This window comes from Anolis sagrei, chromosome 2 (assembly GCF_037176765.1).
Source record: "Anolis sagrei isolate rAnoSag1 chromosome 2, rAnoSag1.mat, whole genome shotgun sequence".
NCBI classification, from domain to species: Eukaryota; Metazoa; Chordata; class Lepidosauria; order Squamata; family Dactyloidae; genus Anolis; species Anolis sagrei.
This window is the reverse complement of record NC_090022.1, coordinates 23428200-23448802: the sequence shown is the minus strand read 5'-3', so window position 1 is coordinate 23448802 and position 20603 is coordinate 23428200. Positions and strand designations below refer to the sequence as shown.

Here is a 20603-nt window from a genome sequence, read left to right as displayed (position 1 = left end):
TTATTTCGTATTTAAATTAGCTTACGATCTGATATTGAGCCATGCAGGAGTAATTAAAAATCGAAACGAATTTTTTCAATTTATTTTGTAATTGTTTCGTAATTGTTTCGTAATTATTTCCGTATGTCTGGTGCAAGTTTTAGGGTTGTTGTTTGTTTTATCAGTGATAAAAAATAAATTATCACACCAACAGTCAACAACAGAGGGAGAGGGAAGCTTCAGAAGTTCCCCCTGTCCCATTTGGAGGGTTTTTTTGCATATTGCGCAATCGCGTCTGCCATTAACGAATCGATTCGTAATTGTTTCAAAATCGTTTCATAATTGTTTCGTAATTTTATGAAATTTCGTATATTTCGAACTTTTTTAAAGGAAAATTTCGGAATTCTTTTAAAAAACGAAACGCAAAAACCCCCTAAAAACGAATCGAGTTTAGAAACAAATTTTTCCGTGGTTACCCAGCCCTACTAAAGACCATTTTCCAGATGGTATCGGGATAAAAGGGACCTTTCCACCCTGTTTCCTGCCCTCCCCTATCTTTTGCAACGAATCAGCGCAGAATATCAGGTAGCATCATATAGCCACACTCTCCCTTCTAACCTGGTAAATGCTGTGTTTTAGGTGCTGTGTGGATGGGCCCAGAGTCTTGTTTTTATGCTGTTCAGGGATACTCTGGCTGAAAGGTGGGAAAAGTTCAGTAACCACTGCACTCTTTTCCTCGAACTGCCATTTACACAATGTCTCTTTACACAATGTCCTTTTACCCAAACTTCCGCAGAGCAAGCTGGGACCAAATGGTCATTGCCCTTTGTAAACATACATGTAGATGAGCTGCCTTCTCCCTGGGTATTAGTTGCAAGACTTAAAAAGCACTTCTGCTGAAGCCTCTCCATCCAACTTTTCTATTTGGACTGAGCTACAGGGGACAGGGGACAGCAAGGACTAGCAAGACTCAGGGAGGTGAGTCCATCAGATGTAGAAGGCCTATCACTACTTACAGCAAGGTTGGGGCTTATCATGGTCTTCAAATATGTAATTGGACAGCAGTCTGCAGCAATCCTAGCCAAGGGTGAAAAAATGCTATGAGCTGCAATTCAACACTTTCTGGTAGAAACACTATTCTCATCCTGGCATCATATGGACTTCACAGTGCTGGTGCTAAAGGAATTGCACTGGCTGTCCAAAACTGGATATTTGGAGGAGCACCAATCTCTATGGGCTCATCTATACTGCCATATAATGCAATTTCAATTTGTATTATATGGTAGTGTAGATGGGGCCTATATATACATATCCAAGTACTGGCATCCGCTGTAAGAACTCTTCTCTGCAGTCTCACCATGGGAGGAATGTGTTATGCAGAGACTTGGGGGATGATCTTGGGGATGATCTTCCGTTTTGAGTCCCCTTCGGGGTGAAATATGGTAGATAAATAAATAATGTACACATGTTTGGACATACAAACATGTGTGTTGCTTGTCTTGTATTCCAACTGTTTTGGAATGGTTACTCTAGCTCTAGGATTTCCAGAATGTAGTTTTAATGCCATGAATTTCAGTAGGCATTGCTACTTACCAAACCAAACAAGCAACACTTGTAGGAATTCCTTCTACAACAGGAAAGCCCTCCAGTTTTTAATCATTTCATGGAGTCTTATTGTGTATAGTGCATTACATTGTTTTAGACATTTTGCATTGTTTTAAGAATATCTGGAATTTTTTCAAATTGTTGTTTGGCTCAGCCATCTTTGGCAGGCTGGCAAGATAAAGGACCATCTTGAGGTGGAAGTGTGCACACACCCCAAAACATTTGGAATGTATATACTCTTGACCTACACACACCTTTATAGATAACTTGGGATGAATTCCTACCGGCATTGCTACTCCCCAAACCAAACAAGCAACACTTGTAGGAATTCCTTCTACGACAGGAAACATCTCCGGATTTTGATCATTTTATGGAGTTTAAACATTTCTTTATTATGTATGATGCTTTAAATTGTTTTGGACAGTTTACAATGCTTTTAGTATACCTGAAATTATTTCAAATCATTGTTGTTTGGCTCAGAGATCTTTGGCAGGCTGGCAATATTTAAAAATAAAAGCCCACAATGAGGTGGAGGTGTGTGCACCCCCCAAACATTTGGTATTTATGTACTCTTGACCTACACACATCTTATGGAGACTGTTATGGCGTGTTTGAAATGATAAAGGGATATCTCTGAACACAGGGTTTTTCAGTGAAATAAATGAGAGATCTCCTGTCTCTTTAATAATGATGAGAAGGAGAAATTTCAGCAGTTGGACGAAGATACATGAATCATGCAGTGTTGTCATGATCAACACTACTGCTCTATGCATCCCTGAATGAGTGGAATTTCCTTTGTTGTCTGGTGCTGAACAACTTTTCCTTGGGGGTTGAAATATAAGGCATTGAGGCCTGGACAAAAAAAAAAAAAAAAACCTACAGCAGTTGGATAAATTTTCTTTAAAAAAAAACTAAAGTAGTCTTTAATCCGTTATAATCCATACTGTGGTTGCAGTTTGGAACATGTCCCCCTTGCCAGCCATTCACATGGGAAAAAGTGATCCCTATGTTAGTAGTAGGAACATACCTTAATTTGGATCAGTAACCACGAAGAACAAAAACCCACTACCCCCATATCTGGGCACCAAGTCAGATCAGCAACTATATGTGCAAATCCATTCTCACAACGGATGTAAGACAAGCTAGAAATGGTTCAGTGAATGAATAAACACAGTAAATCATCCACTTTCAGGGGTTGGGTGCAGAATCTCTGCAGAAGTAGAAAAACTGCAAATAATAAATCCCACTTTTTACTTGAGAGGTTACCTCTCTAATAGCATATCTGGACTGATCCCTGAGGTGTCCACACACACTGTCCCCAGTTTGTGGCAGGGCAAAATCCTGTCAACCCAGCCAGGCTGACATTGGTTTGGCCCCGCAGGACTATCACCTTACCATCCCTATTGCTGTCTCTGCAGTGATTCATGAGATCTCTTGCCATTGCTTGCACCCCATACTGACTTTAACACATGCAACCAGGAAGGAGGAGGGGAGATTGCTCAAACTCAAGAGCAGACTCTGACTTTTCTTAATGCAGGTCTAAACCAGACTAACTCATTTTACCCCATGATAAGGACTGGAAGTCCTTGAAAATCATGAAGACAGCCAGGACTGACTACATGGTGTGGGCTATTATGCCTGTGTAGATAAGCCCTAGGAATTGCTAGTTCCTTCAGCACAAGTCTATGGTCAATTTTCAATGGAAAGTCCTGGAGATTCCTAGAGAATCAAATCTGCATAAGTTGAACTTGAAATTGTGGAGGACTGACTGCAATATATTATTATTATTATTATTATTATTATTATTTCTTTTATTGACACAAAAAACAGTATGTCACAGCAAACGAGATATATATGCTGGATTTCGTATCACAAAATCACAAGTCGAACACTTCCCAAGCGTCTAGGACTGTGTGATATATTTTTGAATGATGTGTGCAGATCCAAGTAAGGTGGTCTTTTGCAGTTGACAGATTGTGATTTTGTCAATATTCATTGTTTCCAAATGCCAGCTGAGATCTTTTGGCACAGCACCCAGTGTGCCAATGACCACTGGGACTACCTGTATGGTTTATGCCAGAGCCTTTGCAGTTTGATTCTGAGGTCTTGATAATGGCTGAGTTTTTCCTGTTGTTTTTCCTCAATGCGATTGTCACCTGGTATGGCGACATCAATTATTGTTATTGTTGTTGTTATTATTATTATTATTATTATTATTATTATTGTAGCAGCTCTCAGTGCAACACATTTTTTGTGGATTGTTTGAGGAAAAGCATTCTGTCCAACATTTCGTAGTTGAAAATCAGGACAGATGTGACCAAACAATATCAGCGTGGACAAGATGGAAAATGGTACTGAGAAAGAACACACAAGCTAAGAGAGACCGCAGAACGTGTTTTTTGCCTGAACTTACTGAGAAAGTTAGGCCTTCTTCTTCCCCCTTGCTAAACTAAACATGTACAAGATACTTTTGTACTTTGCACTCACTCTACAGCAACTGAAATACATTGTGGTCAAAGAAGAACATGAGAGGAGTGAGCAACTGGGACATTTTCAAGCTGCTGAAATAGTGGGGCAGCAGAAGATTAAATATGACCGACATATCAAGAAAGCATGGGGAAAGATTGTTGCAGAAGTAATTAAATGATACTAATAGTCTTAGCTATCTACAGAAGGATCAGGATTACCTATGCATTCCATATTTTGCCAGAGTGCAGACAGATTGCTTTTTAGACTACAACTCCCTGAATCCTATAAGATCGTGAGATCGTTGGTATGATTTGCTGCAATACAGAATAAGACGAACATGTGTTTTGTTGAGTCATGGAGCAGTAATCTTAGAACAATTGTTCCGGAAGAAGTGCCCAGTGGGCTTTGTACAAGTGGAGTGGTTACATTTCTTGATATACTAGAAATTGCACCCTAAAATGCCACTACTCCTTCCTCAGTCCCATAGCTGGGTTGTGTGTTCCATACTAATTCCCAGATCTCCATAAATGAAGTAAGATAAAGGTAAAGGTTTCCCCTGACATTAAGTCTAGCCGTGTCCGACTCTGGGAGATGGTGCTAATCTCCATTTCTAAACGGAAGAGCTGGCGTCGTCCATAGACACATTCAAGGTCATGTGGCCAGCATGACTGTATGGAGTGCTGTTACCTTCTCGCTGAAGTGGTACCTATTGATCTACTGACACTCAGTTCTTGTGGGTTTTTTCGGGCTATATGGCCATGTTCTAGAGGCATTTTCTCCTGACGTTTCGCCTGCATCTATGGCAGGCTTCCTCAGAGGTCTGCTGGAGCTGGGAAAAAAGGGGTTTATATATCTGTGGAAAGACCAGGGTGAGACAAAAGGCTTTTGTAAGTTGGGCTAGGTGTGAATCTTTTCAATTGACCACCTTGATTAGCATACAATGGGCTGACTGTGCCTGGAGCAAACTCTTCTTGAAAGGTGATTAGATGTCCCTGCCTGTTTTTCTCTCTGCTGTTTTAATTTTAGAATTTTTTAATACTGGTAGCCAGATTTTGTTCATTTTCATGGTTTCTTCCTTTCTGTTGAAATTGTCCACATGTTTGTGGATTTCAATGGCTTCTCTGTGTAGTCTGACATGGTGGTTGTGAGAGTGGTCCAGCATTTTTGTGTTCTCAAATAAAATGCTGTGTCCAGGTTGGTTCATCAGGTGCTCTGCTATGGCTGATTTCTCTGGTTGGAGTAGTCTGCAGTGCCTTTCATGTTCCTGGATTCTTGTTTGGGCGCTGCGTTTGGTGGTCCCTATGTAGACTTGTCCACAGCTGCATGGTATACGGTAGACTCCTGCAGAGGTGAGAGGATCTGTGAACCCCACCTCCTCCAAGATGAACTGAACCACCTCAACTGGGCTCTACAGGCCAATGGATATTCCACCTCAGACATCAGAAGAGCTGAAAGACCAAGAACAAGCCACAAGAGTAAAGATGAAGATCCACCCAGAGGAAAAGTGTTCCTGCCATACATCAAGGGAACCACTGATCGCATAGGAAAGCTGATGAGGAAACACAACATACAAACTATCTACAAACCCACCAAGAAAATCCAACAAATGTTACGTTCAGCAAAGGACAAGAGGGATCCTCTCACCTCTGCAGGAGTCTACCATATACCATGCAGCTGTGGACAAGTCTACATAGGGACCACCAAACGCAGCGCCCAAACAAGAATCCAGGAACATGAAAGGCACTGCAGACTACTCCAACCAGAGAAATCAGCCATAGCAGAGCACCTGATGAACCAACCTGGACACAGCATTTTATTTGAGAACACAAAAATGCTGGACCACTCTCACAACCACCATGTAAGACTACACAGAGAAGCCATTGAAATCCACAAACATGTGGACAATTTCAACAGAAAGGAAGAAACCATGAAAATGAACAAAATCTGGCTACCAGTATTAAAAAATTCTAAAATTAAAACAGCAGAGAGAAAAACAGGCAGGGACATCTAAGCACCTTTCATTAAGAGTTTGCTCCAGGCACAGTCAGCCCATTGTATGCTAATCAAGGTGGTCAGTTGAAAAGATTCACACCTAGCCCAACTTACAAAAGCCTTTTGTCTCACCCTGGTCAGTCCACAGATATATAAACCCCTTTTTCCCCAGCTCCAGCAGACCTCTGAGGAAGCCTGCCATAGATGCAGGCGAAACATCAGGAGAAAATGCCTCTAGAACATGGCCATATAGCCCGAAAAAACCCACAAGAACTGAGTGATTCCGGCCATGAAAGCCTTCGACAATACAGATCTACTGACATCTGCATGTTTTCGAACTGCTAGGTTGGCAGAAGCTGGGCCTAACAGTGGGAGCTCACCCTGCTCCCTGTATTCGAACTGGCAAGCTCAGTGGTTTAAACCGCTGTGCCACCAGGGATCCCTGGTGAAGCATAAGACCTAATACCCTGATATTCAAGATGGAGGAGACAAAGGGGGGAAAGACTAAGCCTGGATCTATACTGTCATATAATGCAATTTCAAATTGCATTATGTGGTCAGTGTAGGCTCACTTGAATTATATGGCTCTACACTGACCATATAATGCATTTTCAAACTGCATTATATGACAGCATAATAGGTCTAGCCTATATCTCTCCTCTGTCCTCTACAGCTAATGGCCAAGATTTTATATTAAAAAAAATCTTTTTGGTAGTCCTAATTTGAATTGGTGGGATGTACTTATGTAGCTGACATACTTTTCAATGAGTCTGTTCAAACTGGGATTAATAAATAGGATTCCAGTTGAAGTATGTGTGTTAAACCAGATTCAAAATGTATCTTCTACTCCTTGGTTATGTCTTCCAGCAGCTGCAATGCCCACTCTTCTCCCTGCAATCTTCCTCTTCCTCCTCATTTCCTGTTCTGCTTCTGAAGAGGATGACACCCTTGTCAACACCAGCAGTGGGCCCATTAAAGGGAAAAAAGTCCTGACTGATTCTGGAACTGTGACAGCCTACCTGGGCATTCCTTACGCTGAGCCTCCATTGGGGAAATTGCGTTTTCAGAAGCCCCTTCCCCATCAGCCATGGAGTCAAGTCTTGGAGGCCACTAGCTATGGAAGCCCTTGCTACCAAAAAAATCCTTTCGGTTTGATGTTTGTGAACATGTGGGTTGCCAAGAAGCCTCACTCAGAGGACTGTCTTTTCCTCAACATCTGGGTCCCTCACCCACGGCCCTCCACACCAGTTCCTGTGCTTCTTTGGATCCATGGTGGGGGCTTCGTTGCTGGCGCCAGCTCTCTGGATTTATACAATGGAGCCGCTCTAGCTGCTGCTGAGAATGTAATTGTGGCTTCCATGAATTACCGCCTTGGAGTTCTGGGCTTTCTCTTCCTCCCACCAGAAGCCCCAGGGAACATGGGACTGTGGGACCAGAATTTGGCCATGAAATGGGTGAAGGACAATGCAGCTGCCTTTGGGGGTGATCCTGCTCACTTGACACTCCTTGGACATAGCGCTGGAGCAGCATCTGTAGGTTTCCATCTCCTATCACCAGCAAGCCGACCTCTCTTTACCCATGCAGTAATTCAGAGCGGAGTTCCCAATGCCCCCTGGGCTTGGAGGCATCCTAATGAATCCATGTGGGCAGCCATGAGGTTGTCTGAGGCTCTGAATTGTGAACAAGGAAATCACAGTGATACAGAGAGCTGTCTACGTAATGTGGTGAATTGCCTACGGAAGGTAGATCCTGATGAGGGTGGGTTTTATTTTTTGGAGAAATTCCACGGACCCACTTCAGATGGAGACTTCCTTCCTGAAGAAATTGAAAAGCTTAAAGAGGCAGGGCTCAGTCATGACAAACCACTACTCCTAGGCATCACCAGAGATGAAGGGTCCATCTTTACCGTATTTGTGAATCATAACATCCTTAACAATGGTGGAATACTGACCTGGGAGGAGCTTCTGCAAGCAATAAATATGATGTTCCAACAGCAGGTTGAAGATAGCATTGTCAAAGCTTTAGCAAAGAAGTACAGTGAAGACACACATGGGCCAGGACAGTACCTCAGTGCTTTGTCTCATTTATTCCGAGATTATTATTTTTTGTGCCCACTAGCTGAGGTCACTGCAAAAATGGAAACCTCTGGAAGTCCTCTCTATGTTTATTCTTTCAATCGCCGTGTCTCTGGCTCCCTTTGGTATGAGTGGATGGGTGCACTGCATGGAGTTGAAGTGCCTTACCTGTTTGGGACCTTTTCAGCCGTACTAGGGAAAAATGACACAATTACAGAAGCTGATGCTGCACTGAGCCGGAGGTTAATGCGGTACTGGGCAGAGTTTGCCAGAAGTGGGTAAGGCATGAACTGTTTCTGTAATATGTCCCTGAACTCAGTGTTTTGGACACACTTCACATCCCACATCCTTGTCACATTTATGATATCTAGTGAAGACCCTATGATTGTATATGCTCAAGTATAAGCCTAGTTTTTCAGCCCTTTTTTAGGTTGAAAATGACCCCCTTGGCTTATACTTGAGTCAAGGTTATTTATTATTTTACTTTATTATTATTATTAGAGGGAAGGATATGAGAGACAAAATTGAGGTACTTTGGCCACATCATAAGGAAGCAGGAAAGCTTAGAGAAGACAATGATGGTGGGGAAAATGGAAGGAAAAAGGAAGAGGGGCCGAAGTGACTGGACTGACCTTGAAGGAGCTGGGGGTGGTGACGGCTGACAGGGAGCTCTGGCATGGGCTGGTCCATGAGGTCACGAAGAGTGAATGACTGAACGAATGAACAACAACAAATTATTATTGTTACATTTATTATTGCTATTTATTATTTATTATTATTTATTATTGTTATTTCTACATTTATTATTGTTATTGCTACATTTATTATTTTACTCTATTATTACAGTTATTTTACTCTATTATTACTGTTATTATTACATTTACATTATTTTACTCTATTATTTATTTATTTATTTAGAACGTTTGTATCCCATTCTTCTCTACCTCTGTTAGAGAGATACATTAATTATTTTACTCTCTTTATTATTATTGGAAGGATATGTAAACACATTACATTGAAGAAGATTTAATCAGTTGGGCCAAATTACAGTTTTATATGTAAATATTCAAAAACATTTCACCTACTGATGCCTCAATTAATGTAATTTGATTGGTATCTATTTTTATTTTGAATTTGACCAGTAGCTTCTGTTGCGCATAGCTTGTTTCAGTCAGATCCAGTGCAGAAGACACAATAACATGGCACACATGCAAGAGGGAAAAGAACAGAAAAACTTTACTCTTATCAGCCGAGTTAAAACATATGGTTGCAATGTTGCAAGCAAAAATCAACAGTGCAACAAACTTACACAGTCCTTGTAAGCAATACAGAATAAGGCTTCTTTATCTTCATCCAATTGCTTTTGTTTATTGATGTGCTGTGGGCTTGGCCTCATGTAAGCCGCACCGAGTCTTGGGGAGATGGTAGCGGGGTACAAATAAAGTTTTATTATTATTTTATAAATGAGAGAGCAGTAGAAAAGGCGGAGCAAAATGCCTGAGCAAAGGCTCCTCAGAGCAAAAGCTAAACTGTATTCTAAAACCCATACAATTACACCCCACTGGGTGTGGTCCAAACTTACTAGTTGATCTACATTAGCAGCTGCACATAATAATCAACAGTATAAGGTTTTCTTTAACACACACACACACACACACATACTTGATCCTGTTATGACTTACTGTAACAACTTCTGCGTTCCCCACCCTCGGCTTACATTCGAGTCAATACTGTTTCCACTTTTTTAATGGTAAAATTAGGTGCCTCAGCTTATATTTGGGTCAGCTTATACTCGAGTATATATGGTACCTATCCCACTCCATTGCATTAAGCTAGTAGGCATGTATGGTGGGGTTTTCCCCATAGCATTAGCCTAATTGTGGAATTCCTTTACAAGGGAAGTCAGGCTGGTTCCATCCTTTCTGAGTTTCATAGAATCATAATGTTAGAAGAGATCACGGTCATCCAACCCAACTTCCAACTACCATCCAACTACCTCTGAGGATGCTTGCCATAGATGCAGGTGAAACGTCAGGAGAAAATGCCTCTAGAACATGGCCATATAGCCCGGAAAAACCTACAACAACCCATCCAACCCAACATTGTTAAATGTCCTAGTCAGCAGAAAACAAACTTCCTTGAGTCATTCTTTGAGATATCACTATCAGGTCCTCTCTTATCCTTTTCCTTTCTAAGCTAAATATACCCAGCTCCCTAAGCTGCTCCTCACAGGGCTTGGCTTCCAGGCCTTTTCTTATTTTGGTCAGTCTTATTTGATCAGTCTTTGAATTGTGGTGCCCAGAACTGGACACAGTATTCCATGTGAGTTGTGACCAAAACAGAATAGAGTTATATGATTACTCCCCTGAGTCAAGACACTGTACTTCTCTTGATGCAGCCTAGAATTACATTGGCTTCTTTAAAAAAATGTGTATGTTTTTTAATCTCCTTTGATAGGAATCCCACTGGATCTGAACCCAGCAAGGTACAGTGGCCACTCTACAATGCTACAGAGCAGAATGCCTTCCATATCGACACAGAGGCACCTCGGATCATGCCAATAGCACCTGTCCATCAGTGCAATTTTCTGGCAGCTCAGCAGTCAAATGCAAGAAAAAGATGTGAGCTAAAATTCCCCACCACTATAGAAATAATTTTGCCATAATTATTGCATGAATGTCTCCCATAGTGTGCATAGGTTAAAGGTAAAGGCTTTCACCTGACATTAAGTCCAGTCGTGTCCGACTCTAGGGGTTGGTGTTCATCTTCATTTCTAAGCCAAGGAGCCAGCATTGTTCGTGGACACCTCCAAGGTCATGTGGCTGGTATGACTGCATGAAGCGCTGTGTGCATACTGCACACTAGAATGCTATGGTACTCATTGCACAATGGAGATTCCTACTGAGCAGCAGGGCACCAAGCAGGACTCCCCACAATATGCTTTCTCCTGCCAGGGACACAGTTACAAATCTGTGAAGTTATGAATTGCAGCCTCTGATGCAGGATTTAGGTTGTCATTGAGTATTTTTAACACCCTGGTAACAATGCCAATAAATACCTCAACCTGGGCTATTTTGGTTACCATTTGTTGGTGCTCTCTTGGCAGTGAGCCCCTTGTGTTGGCCAGCTGCTGTGGTTGACTCTTGCAAATCACTACATTGTCAGAAGAGGGCTGGATGTGTCTACACTGTGCATCTACATTGTATAGTCAATGCAGTCTGAAACCACTTTAAACTGCCATGGTAAATGCTATGGCATCATGGAAGTTGTAATTTTACAAGGTCTTTAGCCCTCTCTGCCAAAGAGCACTGCTGTCTCACTAAATTGCCAATCCCATGGTTCTATAGGATTGAGCCATGGCAGCTAAAGTGGTGTCAAACTGCATTAATTCTACAGATACATCCTAAGAATTTATTCAGCATTAAACTGCAACAATGTTGAAAAAGATAGGCATGTTATTGGGGTAGGAGGAAGAAGAAATCCAGCAGCTCTTTCAGGTCTAGCTAGCTTGAGGTTTTGTGATTTTGATCCATTTCCTTAGAGTCTTTCAATGCATCTAAGGAAGTATATTGAAATACATAAAATCTCAGGTTAAAATATTGTTGGTTTTATGGAGCTTATGTGTTTGTTTAGATAATCATGCTTATTTAATTATTAATTTTATTTTCTTGCTTACTAATTTATGAGTTTATAATGATGTTACCTTGCACTGTTTTTGATTTATGTGTTTGTCTATCATCATGGCATTGAATGTATTGTTGAAGGCTTTCATGGCCGGAATCACTGGGTTGTTGTAGGTTTTTCCGGGCTATATGGCCATGTTCCAGAGGCATTTTCTCCTGACGTTTCGCCTGCATCTATGGCAAGCATCCTCAGAGGTAGTGAGGTCTGTTGGAAGTAGGAAAATGGCATTGAATATTTGCCTTTTTGCCTGGAAGCTGCCCCGACTCCCCCTGGGTAGATAGGGTGGTCTATAAATAAAGGATTATTATTATTATTATTATTATTATTATTATTATTATTATTAAGATTTTCTGTTAGAGAAAACACCCAAAATACAGCAGAGCATCCAAAATACAAAAGCAGGATACTTGTAATTGAGCAGTGCCACGTGGCTGTAAAGAATTTAGAGCTTAGGAGCAAAGATCCAGAGTTCAATCTTTATAATTACTAAAGGTTTATTTATAAAAATAATAACTACATTTGTTAATAGTAAATAACTGGGTCTGAGCTACTCTAACTCAATCTCTCTAGGGATCAAAAGAAAGAGAAACATCTCCAAGCACACATCTCTCCTGACACACAAGAAGGGAGAGATCTCAATACACGCAGCACACACCAAAATATAAAAGTAGAAGTCAAAAGCTAAAGGCATGCACCTGTCTATTCTAAGCTTTTTGGTCGTATCAGCAGCGACCTGAGAAACTGCAAGTCGCTTCTGGTGTGAGAGAATTGTCCGTCTGCAAGGACGTTGCCCAGGGGACGCCCGGATGATTTGATGTTTTATTATCCTTGTGGGAGGCTTCTCTCATGTCCCCACATAAGGAGCTGGAGCTGATAGAGGGAGCTCATCCACCTCCCCCCGGATTCGAACCTGCGACCTGTCAGTCAGTTTTCAGTCCTGCTGGCACAGGGGTTTAACCCACTGCACCACTGGAGGGTCCTAACCTAACTACTCCTCATTCGGGACTGCAGATTTGGGCAGTGTAGGGTTGAATACCTATTATTATTATTATTATTATTATTATTATTAAATAAATCAAATCATAATAAAGGTGAAAGTAGATTCACTCACTCCCATTCCTTTTTAAAACATCAAAATAATTTATAAAATGTTTAAATATGAGCCATAATAGTTAAAGTGACATTAAACTATTGTAAGAATGAAGAACAGATATCCACAGTCTCTGGACTTCCTAAAGAAAAGCAGCAATGAGAATTAGAATAAGGAGAATGTAGTAAAATACTCAACTGACTCCATCAGCTTTACTTCTTTTGTTTTTCTTTTGTAGTGCAACTTAAAGGCCACTGCATTTCATCAGATCACGTGAAGAACGTGGCAAATGGGACTACAGCATAACCAAAGGAACTTCCATGCAGTTCTAGCAAAGGAGCTTGAAGAAGGTAAAAAGAAGTAATGAAAAGAGAAGGGTGGAAAGGGCAGAAGATGAATAAAGGAATATGAGCAAAGCAAATACATACATTAAAAAACCCTAAACATCCAGTTATATGTATCTTTTCCAGAAAATGAGATCAGTTTCCAAGGTCTCCCTTGGAATGCATTTACTTGAGTCTAATGCACATCTGTTTTGGCTAAAACGCATTGCCAAAATTAAGGTGCATATTTGTTTGGAGTATTATGGTAATTTAAGTGCCCAGCCAAAGGAAAAAGGGGAATTTGCTTCTGAAATGCCATGAGGCTTCTAGACAACAGCCATGGTGAAAAGAAGGAAAGGATGTGGAGAAGGAAGCTACTAGCTCACAGAACTACAACTCCCAGGATTCTATAGCATTGATCCAGTATCAAGCTGCATTCTTCCTATAGCATAAATTCACCCAAGCAGGCATGTAGCGGGGGTGGGGGGGGGCTTGAGGGGCTTCAGCCCCCCCCCCCCAAATTCTCATGGTGGTCGGCGAGAAGGCCTTACTGGTACATTATTTAAACTGTTATGTTTATTCATATCATGATCTGATCACCATGCTCAATATATCCCATATGCATGGGGGTATTGGGGTAACAATACAAAAGATTTGCTAGGGTAGACCCTCTTTCCCTCAGACTCAGCCCCCCCCCCAATTCAAACTCAGCTCCCCCCGAATCAAAATTCTGGCTACGGGCCGGCACCCAAGGAAGACGAGGCAAGCTAAACAGGAGAGGCTCCTAGAGGGAAGAGTTACCTACTTCTCTGTTTTTCCTTTTAGTTGCTGGAAGGTTTGGTGTCCTAATGCTTTGGTTTTTAAAGAAGTAATTTTAAGCATGCAGCAACTGTAATGAACACCATTTTTTTTGGCTAAATTACAAAGAGTGCACTTTTTGCCACTGCGACATTTGCCAGCAAATGCGGGATGGGGTGTGGGATGGGGTGGGGGGTTCAGTTTGGGGCTTTTGAAAATTGAGGAGCACATTACATTCAATGGTGCACTAGATTCAATATATACTATTTCACGTTATGTTGTCTTTTTTAAAATTATAGGTAAATGTTCTCATGGCTTTCATAATGGTTTTGCCTCTGAAGTTGAGCCTAAAGTCATCCAAGAAGATTGCTGCTTGAAATTTTGAAGTTCATTGATCTGAAATTTATGAAATAAAAAGTAGAATACAAAAAAAAACTGTTGCTGTTTTTGTCCTGTGTCTTCAAATCTCTTCCAGTTTAGGGTGACCCTAAGACAAACCCATCTAAGAGTTTTCTTGGCTAGATTTGTTCAAAGTGGGGGGGGGGGCTTTCCTTCTCTTAAATGTGATTTGAAGATTAGGGATGCTTCCACACAGCCTTTTATGCCAGGAGCATGCGCTTTCTGGGGTGGGTGTCCAGATGTTCTTCCGGGACTGGCCCGGGAAAACACCTGGAAACTCAACCCCCCCTCCCCCAAAGCCCTAAAACCCCCTTTTAAAGTAAGTAAAAACTTACTTGGTCTCCAATAGAGTGTTGCATAGAAATGATGTGCCAGTGCATAGAAATGATGCGCCAAGAAAGTGGGGGGAGGGGGAGAGCGATTTTCCTCCCTTCCCCTCCACCCCGCTCTCCTGATGTGTTATTTCTATTTCTTTACTGGAGGCCTTTTAAATTTTCCTTACATTTAAAAGAGGTTTTAGGGCTTTGGGAGTGAGGTTCCCACAGTTTTATGGACTAATTTAGAAGGAGTGTGTTTATCCCGCACCTTCCAAGAAAGTGCAGTGTCTAATTAATTACCAGGGTTTTTCTGAATTGTGGCGAATTAATTGCGGGTTGCCCAGAACATCATCTGGACAGCCGTCTTTTTATTACAGAAGTTTTCGCAATAAAGGGGCTGTCTGGATGCGTCCTATGACACAGAGATTCCACCTGAACATTAGAAAGAACTTCCTAACTGTGAGAACTGTTCAGCAGTGGAACTCTCTGCCCCAAAGTGTGGTGGATGCTCCTTCTTTGGAGGCTTTTAAACAGAGGCTGGATGGCCATCTGTCAGGGGTGCTTTGAATGTGACTTTCCTGCTTCTTGGCAGGGGGTGGGACTGGATGGCCCACAAGGTCTCTTTTAACTCTATATGTAGCCAGAGGCCACTGAATTCCAGTTAATGCTCTAAAACTTTTGTTTAAAACTACGTTTTTCAAACTGGCAGCATGTCAACGCCCAGACCCTATGATCATCCCCATAGTTTAGTTTTGAGTCCATGATGGCGACTGATTCTTTCTCACAGCATTAAATATAGTGTGTTTTATTTCAATCTGTAATTTTCAATGCATGAAATCTTGAGACAAACATAAAGCTATTGCTGAGAGGACTGACTTTCTCCTCTTCTCTCATATTTACTTTCACAAGTCCCTTTCTTTCACCTCCAGCTGCTGTTGCCTTTATTTTTCAGTAAGCTGCTGGTTTTGCAGGTGGAAAACAAATAATTATATGGAAGATTCATAACCAACTATCTATAGCATCGTTTCTCAACCTGGGGGTCAGGACCCTTTGGGAGGTCATGAGAGGGTGTCAAAGGGGTCACCAAAGACCATCAGAAAACACAATATTTTCTGTTGGTGATGGGGGTTCTGTGTGGGAAGTTTGGTTCAAATCCATCATTGTTGGAGTTCAGAATGCTCTTTGATTGTACAACTCCCAAATGTCAAGTTCTATTTTTCCCAAACTCTACCAGTGTCCACATTTGGGCATATTGAGTATCTGTACCAAGTTTGGTCCAGATCCATCATTGTTTGAGTCCACAGTGCTCTCTGGATATAGGTGAACTACAACTCCAAAACTCAAGGTCAATGCCCATCAAACCCATCCAGTTTTCTGTTGGTCATGGGAGTTCTGTGTGCCAAGTTTGGTTCAAATCCATCATTGGTGGAGTTCAGAATGCTCTTTGATTGTAGGTGAACTATAAATCCCAGCTACAAGTCCCAAATGACAAAATCAAGCCACCCCCCCCCCCCGCCCCCCCATCCCCACCAGTATTCAAATTCGGCCATATCGGGTATTTGTGCCAAATTTGGTCCAGTGAATGGAAATACATCCTGTATATCAGATATTTACATTACAATCCATAACAGCAGCAAAATTACAATTATGAAGCAGCAACGAAAATAATGTTATGGTTGGGGGCAGGCATGTAGCAGGGGGGGGGGGCTTGGGGGCTTCAGCTCCCCCCGAAATTCTGATGGTGGTCCGCGAGAAGGCCTTATTGGTGCATTATTTAAACTGCTATGTTTATTCATATCATGATCTGATCACTATACTCAATATATCCCATATGCATGGGGGTATTGGGGTAACGATACAAAAGGTTTGCTAGGGTAGACCGTCTTTCACTCAGACTCAGCCCCCCCCCCCGAACCAAACTCACCCCCCCCCCCCGAAACAAAATCCTGGCTACGGGCCTGGTCGGGGGTCACTACAACATGAGGAACTGTATTAAGGGGTCGCTGCATTAGGAAGGTTGAGAACCACTGATCTATAGGTTCATTTATTAATAGTAGTATTTTTTCAACACAGGATGATCAAAATGTAAACGGATCAGGGCTTTTTGCCTGCATTGTTAGGATACATGTTCATTGATTTGTTTTTGACAAGAGTTACAATGAAGTTGATGTAGAATGAGTGAATTGCCTAGATGCCATAAGTACGGTGATACATGCGTCATCTCCTCTCAGTTGCTCCACTTGGGGCCAGCACAGAGCTGTGAATGACTCCACAAAATGAAAGCACGAGCAGCCATGCATGGGAGCAACTGGTGTTTTCCATGTCAAGTTGCAATGAATCAGCTGTGAACTTTGCAGTATACATCAGAGAAGCTGTCCAATAACTTTATTGCATGCAGTCGCTATTCACATGACCACCAATAGTGGAAACATACTGGGATGAATACCTTTGCTATCAGACATGTCTGGGTTCATGAAATTGTGCCAGTTAGCCCATTTGTAGCCCCTCAGTTATATTTCCATATAGCCTTGTTAACTCTGCCCTCCCCAGTTCTGCTGCTCTGGAATTTTATAAAGTATATTTTAAAGCAATTTCACAATTCCAGCTAAGGTTATTTTTTAAAAAATATATCAAATAAAACTTAAAGCCAAACAATTACTGCCTCGGAAGGGGAGGGAAGAATGGGAGAGGAGGAGAATCCTGTTGGGTTGTTGTAGGTTTTTTCGGACTATATGGCCATGTTCTAGAGACATGCTCTCCTGACATTTCACCTGCATCTATGGCAAGTTGTGAGAGATTGGTCAGTAGTTCTTGGCATTCGAGCTGTCTTTGCCAGGCTTTAAAATGGCAATAAAATGGAACAACGAATGAAAGCAAAAGGAAAACAAGGAAGATAAGAGTCCAGATGGGAAATTCATGGCATCTTGATTGCTGTTTTGTGATGTATTATATTTTTAGCTATCCAAGATAACTGTGGAGACGTCTGTTTTCTTTTTGAGTGCTGTCATTCTTGCTTAAAAATATATTCCATCCTTCTCACAAAAACAAGCATTTTCATTCATCTCTGTTCCATAGTGTACTGAGGAAGTTTACAAAGGGTGGGAGACTCTGAAGCTCGTGTACTACTGAAAGTATGTTGCATTAATTGAAAATGCCAGTTCCAGGTAGAAAATTTCACCTTTTATTAAGCTATTCTCACAGCATGTGCTTTTCACCCACTCACTGAGGAGATGGACATCAAATGGTTTGTTTATGGTTATGGTTATTAAGCAGCAAAGACATTTCACCATGACTGTTCTGAGGAAGGCAGGTTATTGTGGGCAGTTCATGCCTATCCATTTGCATTCAGATAACTTTGGCCCCTTCTACACTGCCATATAAAACTCAGATTATCTACTTTGAACTGGATTATATGGCAGTGTAGACTCATATAATCCAGTTCAAAGCAGATAATGTGGATTACCTGCTTTGGTAATCTGGATTATATGGCAGTGTAGAAGGAGCCTTTGTCTGAAGCTCAATTTCAATGGCATATAAAATCCAAAAATCCTCTAAGGACCCATCCAGACAGGCCCAAAAACCAGGACTTGTCTCAGTTTTACCAAAGGTATCCAAACAACGCTTCTGGTAAAACCAAATTAATTCGGTTCAAACCAGGGTTCTTTCAGAAACCGGATTTCGGCTACTCAGAGCAACGGATTCAAATTACAGGAGACGAGATTCCACGTGGACATTAGGAAGGACCTCCTGACTGTAAGAACTGTTCAGCAGTGGAACTCTCTGCCTCAGTGAGTGAAGGAGGCTCCTTTCTTGAAGGCTTTTAAACTGGCACTGGATGGCCATCTGTCAGGGGTAGTTTGTGCTTTTCCTGCATGACAGGGGTTGGACTAGATGGCCCATGTGGTCTCTTCCAACTCTATGATTCTATGACCCCCGTACATGATAATTCATCTCGACCAGGGCAAGAAACAGCTAGTCTTTTGGCACAAGCATTGGATTAAATGTCCATTTGTTGTTATTTTCCCCGATATATGACAATTTTGGATTCTCAGATCCGTTCACATCTTATTTTTGAAATATTGAATTGCAACAGAAGATGATAGCATGCAGAAGTTTGAATGGCTGCTCCGCCTCTCCCAAAATTAGATTGTCCTACACTTCTAACCTACTTCTTGGAAAGAAAAAAACATTTCAAGACTGTTGGACTTGAGCAGTGCATTTCTCCAGAGGTAGGACAAAGCAACCCACCAATCTCTGCTTGGGGCCCACACAAAGTCTTGTAGGCACAATGTTCCAGAAGAAGGTGTTTCTTTAATATTTAGCTACATACCTGGGCATCTAGAGTGCAGTCGTCTGGTTCTTCCAGATTATACCCAAAATTTCCAAAGACGGCGACAAGGACCTCAACCAAGTTTGCTGGGAGAAGAGAAGAGAGATCAATTTCCTCTCACAGCCTATTGTTCAGAGCCAGTGTGGAGGAAGGCTTTTCCTCATCCCTGGACCCCCTGGGAGATATCACCCTTCACCTATTGCACCAAAAATCCAACATGTCAACAAGAGTTGTCAACCTCACATTTTGGGCTTTGTTCTCTATTGTCCTTACAGGTATGTCTTCTGTTCAGATCACAGCAGGGTGTGAACTACATAGGGTGATGTCAAAATAACTGTAAATTTTTGTGCAGTATTTTAGCAGAAATATATTATTTTGTATAAAATTGTCACTTAGTTAAATAATGTATCAATATACCTATGAGGTTAAAATTATACACTAATTTACTTTCCAATCTTCTGGTTTGCATGTACTCCAGGCAGAGCTGTCATGATTACCCCTTTCCAATGATGCTTCAAATCACATAGTTTTGTCTACAAGTGCTACACGCATACACTGTTGTTTACATTGCTTCTCATTTTTTATAGTTGCTGATTTTGTCAAATTTTCTGGCATTTTGGGTATAACATTGTAATATGGCTTGGCATGGGATAACAGTAGTGACACCATGGTTACTGCTCTGGGTGATGCCAACCACAGTGGCACCACTGCCCTTATAGGTAAACGTAAAGGTTTCCCCTTTACATTAAGTCTAGTTGTGTCCTGCTCTGGGGGATGGTGCTCATCTCAATTTCTAAACAGAAGAGCCAGCATTGCCTGTAGATGCCTCCAAGGTCAAGTGGCTGGTATGACTGCATGGAGTGTCATTACCTTCCCACCGAAGCAGTACTTTATTGATATACTCACATTTGCATGTTTTAGAACTGCTAGGTTGGCAGAAGCTTGGACTAACAGCAGGAGCTCATCCCGCTCCCCAGATTCAAACTGCCAACCTTTCAGTCAGCAAGTTCAGCAGCTCAGCAGTTTAACCCGCTGCACCACCAGGGGCTTTACTTATTTGAATACAAAAAAACACCTAGGAGATACTTATTTCAAAAGCAAGGGATATTTGGGTGGAATTTCTCTCCCTTCCCTTCCCTTCCCTTCCCTTCCCTTCCCTTCCCTTCCCTTCCCTTCCCTTCCCTTCCCTTCCCTTCCCTTCATTCATGTCTCCTCTTTGTCCTTCTTTCTCCCCACTCCTAATTATAGAGCTTACCAGAACTTGAATCATTGCTTTTTAAAAGTTCAGCTAGCCCTCCATTTCCACAAACCATAGTTTGAAAATACAGTAGGGATATGTGCCCAGACTTTGTGTGGATAATGGTGAACCCTTTTAACTTCAATACTTCAAAAGAGTGTAATTTGTACAGGACAGCCTAAGTGAAAATGTGAAAACATGAATAAGGGAAAGCAAGAAGATTGGTTCTTCCCGTGTAGGGGTCGCACTACATTTTTTTTTTTTAAAAAAACCCATTTTATACAAGGGACAGGAAAGCTTCTGAA

The 20603-nt window shown here is 41.6% G+C and overlaps 1 protein-coding gene across 1 annotated transcript; it reads left to right on the top strand.

Moving 5' to 3' along the window:
• Window positions 1–838: 838 nt before the first annotated feature.
• Window positions 839–14450, top strand: LOC132765146 (cholinesterase-like). Its single transcript, XM_060759338.2, has 5 exons — window positions 839–957; window positions 6913–8398; window positions 10578–10741; window positions 13133–13244; window positions 14315–14450. The coding sequence occupies exons 2-4, from the start codon at window positions 6921–6923 to the stop codon at window positions 13198–13200; spliced, it is 1710 nt and encodes a 569-aa protein (XP_060615321.2). The 5' UTR covers window positions 839–957; window positions 6913–6920; the 3' UTR covers window positions 13201–13244; window positions 14315–14450.
• The last annotated feature ends 6153 nt before the right edge of the window (window positions 14451–20603 follow it).